Below are 13,835 nucleotides of genomic sequence, written 5' to 3'. Positions count from 1 at the left end.
AGCAGCCAACAACCTGGAATCCTCTCAAAGATCACAGGACATAAGAACAGAATCAGGTCATTCAGCTTGTTGAGTCTGGTCCACTTTTCAATCACGGGTGATTTATTTTCCCTTTCAACTCCGATTCCCCTGCCTGCTTCCTTTAACCTTGACACCCTTACTAATCAAGGACCTATCAGCCTCTGGTTTAAATATACCCAATGCTTTGGCCCCCAAAGCCATCTGTGTCAATGGATTCCACACATTCACCACCCACTGACTGAAGAAATTCCTCCTCATCACTGTTCTAAAAGGATCTCCTTGCATTCCGACATTGTGCCCTCTGCTCCTAGACTCTCACACTAATTGAAACATCCTCTTCACGTGCACTCTATTTGCTCCCTTAAATATTCATTAAGTTTCAATGAGATCCCCCTAATTCTTCTAAACTCCTTTGAGTACAGGCCCAGACCCGTCAAATGCTCTTCATACATTAACTATTTCATTCCCCAAATCAGTCTCATAAACCACCTGTGAACCTTCTCCAGTGCCCACATTCCTTATGGGGCCCAAAACTACTCGCAGTGTATCACTTGTGATCTTATCAATGCCTTATTGAGCTCAGCATAATATACTTGCGTTTATATTCTAGTCCTCTTTGAAATGAATGCTAACATTACATTTGACTTCATTACTATCAACTGAACCTGCAAGTTAACCTTTAGGGAATTCTGTACTAGAACCCCACATTATGACTCCCAAGTCCTTTTGCACCTCTGACTGATTTCTGAATTCACTCCCCATGTAGAAAATAGTCTGTGCCTTAAAATTTGCACAAACTCTATCCAAGGGATGGACCCATTAACCAGAAAGCCCCTGGATCAAACTGATCAGAATAAAACTGTTACTCAGGGATTGTCAGCCACAATTTCCCTAAATCTGTGATGAAATAAATCAGCAATTACCTCTCAATTTTCAGCAATTGATACACCTGTAAAACAGACAATCCAGCACATGGCATGCTGGGGGTTCCAGGACAGCTGATTTTGCCTACTATTGGATGTTCCTCCTATTAGTATCTTACCACTTCCATTTCACTATTTTCCATAGAATATGAAGCCCATCAATGCTTTAAGCTCAGTGAGTTCATGTATTATGCAAATAAAGGTATTCAAACTCAATGAGGTTTAGGGAACTTGGGAAGCAGAACCTGGTGAGCTTCAGCCGGTATGTTTCAGGCCCACTCTCCAGACCCTGGCTCTGTACACACTCACAGCCCACATTCAGCATCCTGGCTCCAGCTCCAGATCCCAGCTCTGTCCACACACAGGACCACCGGTCCACACTCTGGAGCTGGGCTTCTCATACACACTCTGTCCTTATCATTGGTCCACACGCCAGACCTGTGCTCTGCCCACATACCCTGTGTGCAGCGACAGTAAAATTAGCACAGCCTCACAATTAGACACCTTGCAGATGGCAAAGACTGGTGAAGTAATGAGTGAGTCATATGTCACCCAACTGGTATTTTGAATACGGGATTATCAAAATTTTAGTGTATGAGGTTCTAAGATTGGCCTCATATTTACTTCTTACTTTTAAAATATATATGTTCCCCATTTTTTGCACAGTTTTTAATCTGTTCAATATGCATATACTGTAATTGATTTACTTATTTATTATTACTAATTTTTTTCTTCTCCTTCTCTATTATGTATTGCATTGAACTGCTGCTGCTAAATTAACAAATTTCACGACACACGCCATTAATAATAAACCTGATTCTGATTCTGATTCTGACATACACTGCCGAACAGGCCTTCCGGTCCTTTGAGTCTGCACTGCCCAGAAATCCCCTGATTTATTCCCTAGCCTAATCATGGGACAATTTACAATGACCAATTATCCTACCAACATGTACGTCTTTGGAATGTGGGAGGAAACCGGAGCACCCGGAGGAAACCCACATTATCACGGGAAGAATGTACAAACTCCTTACAGACAGCGGTGGGAAATGAACCCAGGTCATTGGTACTAAGCTACCAAGTGGCCCATATATTTCATCCCTAAACAGGGGCATATTCAATACATGCCTTATGTGTGTCAATTCAATTCAGCTTTCTATATTTTGTTATATCTTCCATTTCAGATCACAGGTGATTACTGAGTTTCCAGCCCTCAGTGGAATGTGTGAAGTCATGGAACTGGCTACTCTGGGCCGTCCTTTCCAGCTAGGAATGCTGTACGACTGCCGGTCAGATACTCTGATCCCAGGTATTGGAAGATCATCATATGAAAGAGTCATGGTCAATACAGTGTGGTAGATTCAGTTTACAAACCACAAGGTTCTGACAAGAACTCTGTAAATTTCAAAGCAGTTACGCAAATAAATAAGGATGCTCTAGGATTAAGATTGCTGGTTTATAATAAGGTCAATTTCAATATCATAAGATAACACCTGACAAAGTCCATTGGGAGCAGCTACCTGCAGCAAAGTCTCCATCAGACAAGTGGAAGTCATTCTAAAGGGAAATATCAGAATTCAGAGCAAATGTATTCCGAAAGGATGAAAGGCAGGTTCAGTAAATCCAGGAAAACTTGGATGTTAAGGACTGTCCATGGAGCCAGATCACGTAAATTTATTCAACCAACACACACAAAAAATGCTGGTGAACGCAGCAGGTCAGGCAGTATCTGTAGGAAGAAGTACAGTCGAAGTTTTGGGCCGAGACCCTTCGTCAGGACTAACTGAAAGAAGAGATAGTAAGAGATTTGAAAGTGGGAGGGCAGGGGGAGATCCAAATTGATAAGAGGGGAGGGATGGAGCTAAGAGCTGGAAAGTTGATTGGCAAAAGGGATATGAGGCAGGAGAAGAGAGAGGATCATGGGATGGGAGGCCTAGGGAGAAAGAAAGGGGGAGGGGAGCCCACTATAGTGAGAGGGACAGAGGGAGAAAAAAGAGAGAGTGGAAAAAAAGGGGAAAAATAATAATAATAATAAGTACATAAGGGAGGGGGTACGAAGGGGAGGTGGGGCATTAACGGCAGTTAGAGAAGTCAATGTTCATGCTATCAGGTTGGAGGCTACCCAGACAGAATATAAGGTGTTGTTCCTTTAACCTAAGTGTGGCTTCATCTTGACAGTAGAGGAGGCCGTGGATAGACATATCAGAATGGGAATGGGACATGGAATTAAAATGTGCAGCCACTGGGAGTTCCTGCTTTCCCTGGTGGACAGAGCGTAGATGTTCAGCGAAACGGAAATTTATTCCTCATCTGAATTCGCCAAGAAGAGGCACGTTGTTCAAAAATATTAGATATTGTGATGGTGAAATTCCAGTACAATGTATTAGTATGGCTAATCTAATAAGGTGTTCCATAGGCAGGCAGGGAGGAGATTGCTGGGATCCAGACAGAGATTGTTAACTATTCGCTGGCCACAGGTGAGGTGTTAGCCCAGACAGGTCAGGCAACACCTAGGGAATTTGAAGCAGTAATGTGTCAGACCAGAGATCATTTGTCAGAAATTAAAGAGAGACAAAAATTCAGTAGCAGAGAAGGTGGGGAAAAGATGGAACGCAGAAGGGGAAGATTTCCAATAGGGTGAGAAATAATGAGCAAATGTGTGCTTATGATACTGGAAGGGTCTGTCTCCTGTGCTCCCTGCAGTTCAGGTTCAAACACTGATACAACCTCCAGGGCAGATTCCCATGACCTATCAACTGCTGCCTGAATGGCCTTCCTTTCATCATGTGGTCATAAGTGTGAATGTTCACCCATATTTTCACAATTTGGATTCTATTTGCAACAAGATGATAAGTGATATTCACACCACAGAGGTTTGTAACAAGGATCTTGTTTGGGATCAGGCTGGTGAGCAGTTGTGGTCTCAGTTGGCTGAGGGGCAATTAGGAATGTTCTGGCAGGGAAAGTAACTGTTCTAAACCAGTAAATTAATTGGTTTTGTTAGTCCTGAATGTTATACTGTTACGAACCCGCAGGTTTCGTTTGCAGTGGACTGTCACTTTAAAAGAGCACTTCAGTGAGGCTGGACTATGATGTTGTTCACTGACTGACTCTCAGCTTGTTTATCTTTAAAACAAGGACACAGACAGTCACAGTCAGAAGTCACGAGAGAGAGAGAGAGAGCAAAAAGCCTACCACCCCGTCTCCTTTCCCCTTCCCAGCCCTACCCTCCCCTCACCCCTCCCACATATGCTGTTTAGGTCCTACCATCCCCCACACTTAGTTCAGCTGTCGGTCTCTTCTCAATACAACAGTAATGGTTGCCAGATTTTTAAAAATTCCTTGAGTCTGTCCTTGATAACGTATCTTATCCTCTCTGGATGCAGAGTATCTATTAATGCAGCCCGCCATTGTCTGAGTGATGGAGTTTCCTCCTTTTTCCAAAACATCAGTATGAGTTTCTTTCCATTAAGTCTGCCATAGGTCAGGAGTTGTTGCTGAACAGTCTGGAATTTATTTGACCTCGCAGAAGTTCCAAAAATTATTAAAATGGAGTCTGGTAGTATCTGAACCTTTAGTACCCTCGATAGGACCTCAAATATTTGCTTCCAATACTCTTGTATCCTGGGACATAAAGCATAACTATGTAACAAATTTGCCTCCAAGGACTTGCATTTCTCGCACATTGAGGACACCTCTGGGAATATTTTATGAATCCTTTCTTTTGAGTAATGTAGTCTATGTAGGATTTTAAATTGTACTAAACAATGCCTGACATTGGTGGAACAGGAGTTAACATACTCCAAAGCCTCATTCCATATAACCTCCTCTATCTCTGTACCCAACTCCTTTTCCCACTGTTTTTTAATATTATCCATTGTTGTATGACACTTGTTTTGTCTGGCATCATACAGATTGGCTATGATGTGTTCTATCCCTAAACATGATCTTAAATGATTATCTAATTTATCAGGTTCCGCCATCTCAAAACCAAAAAGATGTGATCTTGTATACTGTCTGAGCTGGAGATACCTGAAAATCCGAATTTGTCCTGGAGCTGCCAAAATGACGCAAAAATCCTTCGTATATATAAGTCTCCAACGCTGCATATCCCTAATTCTCGCCATGCATCAAAGGCCCCATCTATGCATGAGGGGATAAAAGAGGGGTTCGCTGATATAGGTACAAGAAAATATAATGTTCTGAGTTTCAAATGCTTCCCCATTTGTCTCCACATCTGTATGGTGCTATGGATAATGGGATTGCCTCAATAACAGGCTTTATTTAACCGAATAAGGGACATAATGATTGCCCCTATGGAATATGGTAGGCAATCCTCATGCTCCATCTCGAGCTATCCGGGAAGTACAACTGTCTCATCTATCCAGTATGCTACATGGCTAACGTTAGCAGCCCAGAAATAAAAAATAAAGTTGGGTATTGCCAGCCCCCCACTAGTCTTATTCTCGCAGAGATGCTCTTTCCTAATTTGATGGGTTTTATAATTCCATATAAAAGGTAGAATTATTGAATCTAATCCTTTAAAAAAGATTTTGGTAAGATAGAGGGGCAGGTTCTGAAATAGATAGAGCAGTTGGGGAAGAAAGATCATCTTGACTGCATTTACTCTACCCACTAAAGAAATTGGGAGTGTCTTCCAAAATTCTATTTTCTTTTTAATCTTTTCAATTACAGGGAGAAAATTTGCTTCAAATAGAGAACTATACTTCTTGTTTATTACAATTCCAAGGGAAGTAAACTTCTCAGGGGTTATTTTGAATGGAAGTTGTTTAAGACCCTCCTGTTCTTCTACTCGGACCGGGAATGATTCACTTTTCCCCCAATTAAACTTACACCCCGATAAAGTGCCAAATAAATTGACTATTTCCAGCAATTCCCTAGATGACAGCAAGCCGAGCGACCCTGAGGGTGGCCAGGGGGCTACAACTGGAATAGTAATATATGGTTTCATCATAAAGAACAAAACATTGTCCGCATAAAGGGAAATTTTGTTGATAGTATATTCTGTATTGTACGCATTAATTTTGGGGTGAGAACGTATAGTCTCCACCAGTGGTTCCAGGGCCAACGCAAAAAATAAGGGACTTAATGCACAGCCCTGTCTTGTGCCCCTGTGCAAACTGAATGGTTCCGAGAGGGTCTGATTAGTTAGTATTTTAGCACTAGGGTTACTGTACAGTAGCTTAATCCAAGTTATAAATTTGTCTCCCATTCCAAATTTTTTCAAAACCTCGTAGAGTTATTGCCATTCCACTTGGTCGAATGCTTTCTCAGCATCTAAACTTAATAATATAATGTCTTCCTTAGGATTGTCTTGGGGAATGCATTATATTAAGAAGGCGCCTAATATTATGGAAAGAATTCCTTTTTACGGATAAACCCTGTTTGATCTGAGTGTACCAATTTATTTATCTGCTGACTGAGTCTCCTTGCCAGCGTGTTAGCCAAAAATTTCTGATCCGAGTGTAGCAGTGAAATCGGCCTATAAGATCCTGCCTCCTCTTGCTCTTTGTTCTTTTTCAGAGTAAGCGTGATTATGGCCTTGTTCAGGGTTTGGGGTAACTTGCCAATTTCAAACGACTTTCTATACATACTTACCATATAAGGTGTTAATAAGTCACTAATCTTCTTATAAAACTCATTACTTATTCCATCTGAACCTGGACTCTTGCCATTTTTCAGGGATCTTATTGTTCTTACTATTTCGTCATTTGTAATCTCTGCTTCCAAAGCCTGACACTCCATCAGATTGAGTGAAGGTAGCCTACAGGTGTCTAGAAATGTATGCACGCTCCCCGTCAGTACATTAGATTGAGCTGCGTGTAATTTTTCATAATACTGACGGAATCTTTGATTAATGTCTTTGAGTGACACCAACGGAGTGCCCGAGTCTGATTTAATTTTATGAATGGCCCGATCACTTTCCAATTTGCGTAGCTGTCTTGCCAGCAATTTGTGCGGTCTATCACCAAATTCAAAGAAATTCTGTTTTGGAAACATAAAGGCTTTGCACATCCTTTCTGAGAGTAGTTGGTTAAGTTTGTGTTTTAATGCTGAAATTCTGTTGTTTTTTCTGCCGATGGTCATTGCGCATTCTCCGTGTCTAGTTTATGTATTTGTTCTTCTAGTTCTATTTGTTCTGCTCTACTACGTTTCTTTAGGGAAGACTGAAAAGAAATTATACTTCCTCTAACATAAGGTTTAAATGTTTCCCATAGTAGTCCTGGGGTACTTCACTATTGTCATCTGTATCAAAAAACAATAAAATTTGCAATTCTAAATACTCACAAAATTTTGGGTTTGTAAGTAGCTGAGGATTAAACCTCCAATTTCTATGTATTTGCGTCGATTCACCCAGCTCCAGTGGAAAAAGTAACAGGGCTGTGGTCTGAGATGACAATATTATGACATCTTACGTTATCCACTTATGGCAGTATTTTGCCATCAAGGAGGAAATAGTCAATCCTAGTATATGAACTCTATGAGTGGAATGAATACTCCCTCCCTGTTGTGTTGAATAGTCTCCATATCTCACACAGATTCATATTGTCTATATATGTTTTCAGCAGGTTACTTGCCTTTGATGGTAATGCCCTCTGATTGAAAGATCTGTCTAAATATGTATCCAGAACAAAATTAAAATCCCCTCCAGTAACCAGGTTAGAGCTGGAGACCTCTGGTATCAATCCTTGAACTCATCTAAAAAATTCCAGGTAATCCCAGTTTGGTCCGTAGATATTCAGTAAGGTAACTGGCATAGATTGTATTTCCCCAATAACTATATCATATCTCCCATCCTTGTCCGCTATTGTCCTGACGAAGGGTCTTGGCCTGAAACGTCAACTGTACTTCTTCCTAGAGATGCTGCCTGGCCTGCTGTGTTCACTAGCAACTTTTATGTGTGTTGCTTGTCCGCTATTGTTGTTAGGTGATGAAATGGAACGTTTCTGCGAATTATTATTGCCACACCTCTAGATTTCATTGGAAACTTTGAGGAATATACTTGGCCTATCCAATTGCCCCTAATTTTACAGTGAGCTTCATACTTCAAATGTGTTTCCTGCAAGAAGATCACATTGGCCTGTAGCGATTTTAGGTGAGACAGCACTTTACCACTTTTCACCAGCTCATAAATCCCGGGAACAAAAAGTAATGCGACTTCTTGTCCTCTGACCTCCTACCATCTCAGTATTTGACATCTGTACGATAATGTTTTTGATCTGTTCTGGACCTTGTAAATCTATCCGCTCATTAGAAATGAATGGACCCTAAACAGCACTCCCTTACCCCTGTCCCTCCCTCCCCCCACAACTCTCATCACCCTTGAAAGCTTGAAATAACCATCAAAAAATCCATATCTCCATACACAAATACACCTAGTCAAAACCCTAGGAATAACTTCTTGATCTCTAACACTTCTCTGAACCAATTTAGTAGCTCCCCAGTTATATAGATGGTCACAAAGCCAAATCTGGCATCGGAATGAAAAAACTGAGAAAAACTAGCAAACAGAGATTATCGAGATGTTAAAGTAAGTGTGATTCTCAAAGCTATAACTTACTCTAGCACCATTAACAACGTACTCCAGTTTAGACCAACTCTTATTACTATCTGTGCACTCATAGGGCCTTAATCCAACATAGTACAATCCAAATATAACTCAGAGAGTCCTGTTTTCTACAGGGATTAGAGGTAGGGCCTCATTAATGTTCGAAACGTTCACAATTTCCTACCGTGGAGTTTTACTTGGGGCATCTTCATTCTGTAAGGGGTTTCTTCTCACTGTGCACAGTCACTTCTCAGCATTTCCCAAATGATGTTCCACATACCGGCAAGCTTCTTCTGGATCTGTAAACACTGCCTCAGTTCAATTAATTGTCACTCGTAGCTTCACGGGATAGAGGAGGCCAAACTTGACTCTGGGTCTATCCCGCAGCAACCTCCTGACTGGTGTGAAAGCCGCATGTCGTTTAGCCACCGTGGATGGAAGGTCTCTGAAGATCTGAATCCTTTGCCCTTGATATTGTAGATTCTTGGTACCTTTCACCTTCTGCATTATATCTTCAAATACATGGCAATAATTGACCCTCACAATCAGGTGTCCCGGCGGCTCGTCATCCCCCGGGCACTTCCAAAGTGTTCTATGTGATCGGTCTATCACCGGAGCTTCTTCCAGGTTTAGAGCTTCTTTTGGCATCTGTGCCACGAAATCTCTTGTCCATGTTCCTTCCCCTCTTGTAGGCTCACAAATCTCAGATTCTGTCGTTTCGAACGTCTCCCTAAATCCAGGCATTTTTCATAAAGTTGTTCAACTTGCCCACAAAGTCGTTTCACCTTGCTTCCCAACTCCACAACCATGTCTGAAGCTCCATTAGCCGGCTCTGCTATCTCCTTCAGAGTTTGATCTTGTGTATTCAACTGGGCTTTCGGTGCGGTGATCGCGGTCTCATTTTCCGCTTTCAACGAAGCAATTTCATGTCTCAGAGACCGCTACCTCTGCAACTTTTTCTTCAATTTTCTTACAGATGTCTGACTTCACCATAGTTAGCTCTGCATGTAGCGACTCTACGGCCACCAATACTGCATTGTTGTCCATACTCTGTTGTCCTCACTCATGAGCTCCGAGGTGTCAATTGGGCCTGTTTCTTTGTTCATCTCTGCCTTAGCCATTCCTCTTCTCGGCATTTTGTAGTGCACTCCTTCACTCTTTCTCCGTCTGGTATGTATTGAAGAGCACCTTCCCTTCGTTTGCCACCCTAAACCCCAAATTGACTTTGTGTAAATGAAGTTTTAATATCAAACCTGCCGGAGCTACAGGAGGGTGTGTCCTACTTGCTCATGGCTCAACAGCGCCCCCTGACAACTGGTATCTATTAATTACCATCGTGGAACCTGTGGAATTCGACGTAATTGCCTTCTCTCTACTTTTACCCTGGATTACAAATCTCTTTCTCACCATTTATTCCGTGGATGAACTGAACTTTCATACTTTACCACCTCAGACATTAAGCCTTTTTCCCCTGAGCTCAATAGTTTGGGAGTTATATTTACACACACATACACATAACACTGTTAACTTTTGTTTATCTTGGTTAAGTTGCTATACTACAAGTAGATACAAATAAAGATAGTGGTTTTATCATCAAATCCAGACTCCAGTGCGATCTCTATTCCTGCTGGTTTATTTCTAAACGTTACAGTTCATAACAATATATTCATTCTAAATAGACACAATTCTCTGTCAAAAACTATTGAGAGTCTCAAAGGCTGTGTTGTCTGCCTGGTGCACTGGTTCAGAACATCTCAACTGACCTGCAGAGGAATTTAGAACGGAAGAGGAAAGATCCAGTTGTGGTCCTTGTGGAAGCAAAGGAAGATGTTCTGTTGTGGGTATTTAAGCAGCAAGTGACGAAATAAAAGGCAGAATCAAAAAGATGATGATCTCCAGATTGTTTCCTGAGCCATATGCAATTTGACACTGGGTAAATAGATTGGAGAACTAATGCATGTCTCAAAGATTGATAAGGGAGAAGTGGGTTTGAATTCGTGGAAACTGCCGACGGGACATCAACCGTCTCGACTTCACCACACCTTGTTCCAATTCCAACCTCACTCCTTCTGAACTCTCTGCTCTCCACTACCGCCGCACTAATCCTAACCTTACTATAAAACCCGCCGATAAGGGGGGTGCTGTTGTAGTCTAGCGTACTGACCTCTACCTTGCCGAGGCACAGCAACAACTCGCGGATACCTCCTCTTATTTACCCCTCGATCGTGACCCCACTAAGGAGCACCAGGCCATTGTCTCCCACACCATCACCGACTTTATCCGCTCAGGGGATCTCCCATCCACTGCTACCAACCTTATAGTTCCCACACCTCGCACTTCCCGTTTCTACCTCCTACCCAAGATCCAGAAACCTGCCTGTCCTGGCCGACCTATTGTCTCAGCTTGCTCCTGCCCCACCGAACTCATTTCTGCATACCTCGACACTGTTTTATCCCCCCTTGTTCAATCCCTTCCTACCTATGTTCGTGACACTTCTCACGCTCTTAAACTTTTCAATGATTTTAAGTTCCCTGGCCCCCAATGCTTTATTTTCACCATGGATGTCCAGTCCCTATATACTTCCATCCCCCATCAGGAAGGTCTCAAAGCTCTCCGCTTCTTTTTGGATTCCAGACCTAATCAGTTCCCCTCTACCACCACTCTGCTCCGTCCAGCGGAATTAGTCCTTACTCTTAATAATTTCTGCTTTGGCTCCTCCCACTTCCTCCAAACTAAAGGTGTAGCTATGGGCACCCGTATGGGTCCTAGCTATGCCTGCCTTTTTGTTGGCTTTGTGGAACAATCCATGTTCCGTGCCTATTCTGGTATCTGTCCCCCACTTTTCCTTCGCTACATTGACGACTGCATTGGCGCTGCTTCCTGCGCGCATGCTGAGCTCGTTGACTTTATGAACTTTGCCTCCAACTTTCACCCTGCCCTCAAGTTTACCTGGTCCATTTCCGAAACCTCCCTCCCCTTTCTAGATCTTTCTGTCTTTATCTCTGGAGACAGCTTATCTACTGATGTCTACTATAAGCCTACTGACTCTCACAGCTATCTGGACTATTCCTCTTCTCACCCTGTCTCTTGCAAAAATGCCATCCCCTTCTCACAATTCCTCCGTCTCCGCCGCATCTGCTCTCAGGATGAGGCTTTTCATTCCAGGACGAGGGAGATATCCTCCTTTTTTAAAGAAAGGGGCTTCCCTTCCTCCACTATCAACTCTGCTCTCAAACGCATCTCCCCCATTTCACGCACATCTGCTGTCACTCCATCCTCCCGCCACCCCACTAGGAATAGGGTTTCCCTGGTCCTCACCTACCACCCCACCAGCCTCCGTGTCCAACATATTATTCTCCGCAACTTCCACCACCTCCAACGGGATCCCACCACTAAGCACATTTTCCCCTCCCCCCCTCTCTGCTTTCCGCGGGGATCGCTCCCTATGCGACTCCCTTGTCCATTCGTCTGCCCCATCCCTCCCCACTGATCTCCCTCCTGGCACTTATCCGTGTAAGTGGAACAAGTGCTACACATGCCCTTACACTTCCTCCCTTACCACCATTCAGGGCCCCAGACAGTCCTTCCAGGTGAGGGGACACTTCACCTGTAAGTCGGCTGGGGTGATATACTGCGTCCGGTGCTCCTGATGTGGCCTTCTATATATTGGCGAGACCCGACGCAGACTGGGAGACCGCTTTGCTGAACACCTACAATCTGTCCGCCAGAGAAAGCAGGATCTCCCAGTGGCCACACATTTTAATTCCACATCCCATTCCCATTCTGACATGTCTATCCACGGCTTCCTCTACTGTAAAGATGAAGCCACACTCAGGATGGAGGAACAACACCTTATATTCTGTCTGGGTAGCCTCCAACCTGATGGCATGAACATCGACTTCTCTAACTTCCGCTAATGCCCCACCTCCCCCTCATACCCCATCCGTTATTTATTTTTATACACACATTCTTTCTTTCACTCTCCTTTTTCTCCCTCTGTCCCTCTGACTATACCCCTTGCCCATCCTCTGTTCCCCCCCCCCTTGTCTTTCTCCCCGGACCTCCTGTCCCATGATCTTCTCATATCCCCTTTGCCAATCACCTGTCCAGCTCTCAGCTCTATCCCTCCCCCTCCTGTCTTCTCCTATCATTTTGGATCTCCCCCTCCCCCTCTCACTTTCAAATCTCTTACTAACTCTTCCTTCAGTTAGTCCAGGTGAAGGGTCTCGGCCTGAAACGTTGACTGTACCTCTTCCTAGAGATGCTGCCTGGTCTGCTGCGTTCACCAGCAACTTTGATGTGTATTGCTTGAATTCGTGGAACATTAGCCCCATATTGGTGAAACATGGAAGTGTTCTGATGGACTGGGTTCCTCTAGGTTATGCCAGGTCCTAGCAAATCACAAAAAGTTTATTAAGGATAAGAAACTAACATGAAAAAAATGAACAGGCTGGTGAATACAGGACTGCATATTTTATATTTGAATGTATCCAGCTCAGTACACTTAATAAGGTGGATGATCTTGTAGTGGAGTTAGAAATTGGTTGTCATTATGTTGTGGCCATTACTGATTCGAGGCTGGAAAAAGATTATAGCTGGGAGCTTAACATCCGAGAATACATATCATATTGAAAAGACAGGTAGGTAGGGAGAAGTCGTGGGGTGTCTGTTGGTTTAAAAAAAATCAAGTAAAATTCAGAGAGAGAAGTGACATATGATAAGAAGATGTAGAAACCCAGGTGAGTAGTTGTAAGACACTGTAAGTATAAAAAGACCCTGATGGGAGTTATATACTGGCCTCTGAACTATAGCCGGGGTGTGGGGTACAAATGGTGAGATAGAAAAGGCGTGTATAAAAAAGGACAATGCTATGATGGTAATGAGATTTTTAATATGCAGAAATTGGGAAATTTAGGTTTGTGCTGGACCAAGAGAAAAACATTTTAGGATGCATATGAGAAGGCTTTCAGAGCAGCTTGTGGTCAAGCCCACAAGGAAAAAGGTTATTCTGGATTAGAAAATGTGTAATGGAATGGATTTGATTAGGGAACTCAATGTAATGGAATATTTAAGAGGTGGTGATCATAATATGATAGAATACACCCTCAGTTTGAGAGGGAGAAGCTAATATAAAATATATCAATGTTAGAGTGGAGTAAAGGGAACTAGAGAGGTACAGAAGAGGAGCTGGTCAAAGATGATGGGAAGGGGACATGAGCAAGAATGACACCAGAGCAACAATGACTGGAGTTTCTAGAAGTAATTCGGAAGGCACAGGATTGGCTGATCCTCAAAAAGAAGCACACTGATAAGCGAAGTCA

At 42.9% G+C, this 13,835-nt stretch overlaps 1 protein-coding gene across 1 annotated transcript in view; it reads left to right on the top strand.

The window, feature by feature from the left end:
* LOC140198085 (uncharacterized) overlaps nucleotides 1-13,835 on the top strand; it is a 41,606-nt gene that overhangs the window by 18,044 nt on the left and 9,727 nt on the right. The window contains exon 2 of the mRNA XM_072258967.1: nucleotides 2,129-2,253. Coding sequence (XP_072115068.1) covers nucleotides 2,166-2,253 — 88 coding nt within the window. The 5' untranslated portion in view covers nucleotides 2,129-2,165. The remainder of the gene's footprint in view (nucleotides 1-2,128; nucleotides 2,254-13,835) is intronic.

This window comes from Mobula birostris, chromosome 5, assembly GCF_030028105.1.
Source record: "Mobula birostris isolate sMobBir1 chromosome 5, sMobBir1.hap1, whole genome shotgun sequence".
NCBI lineage: Eukaryota > Metazoa > Chordata > Chondrichthyes > Myliobatiformes > Myliobatidae > Mobula > Mobula birostris.
The sequence above is the reverse complement of the archived record's forward strand: the minus strand, read 5'-3'. Positions and strand labels throughout refer to the sequence as shown.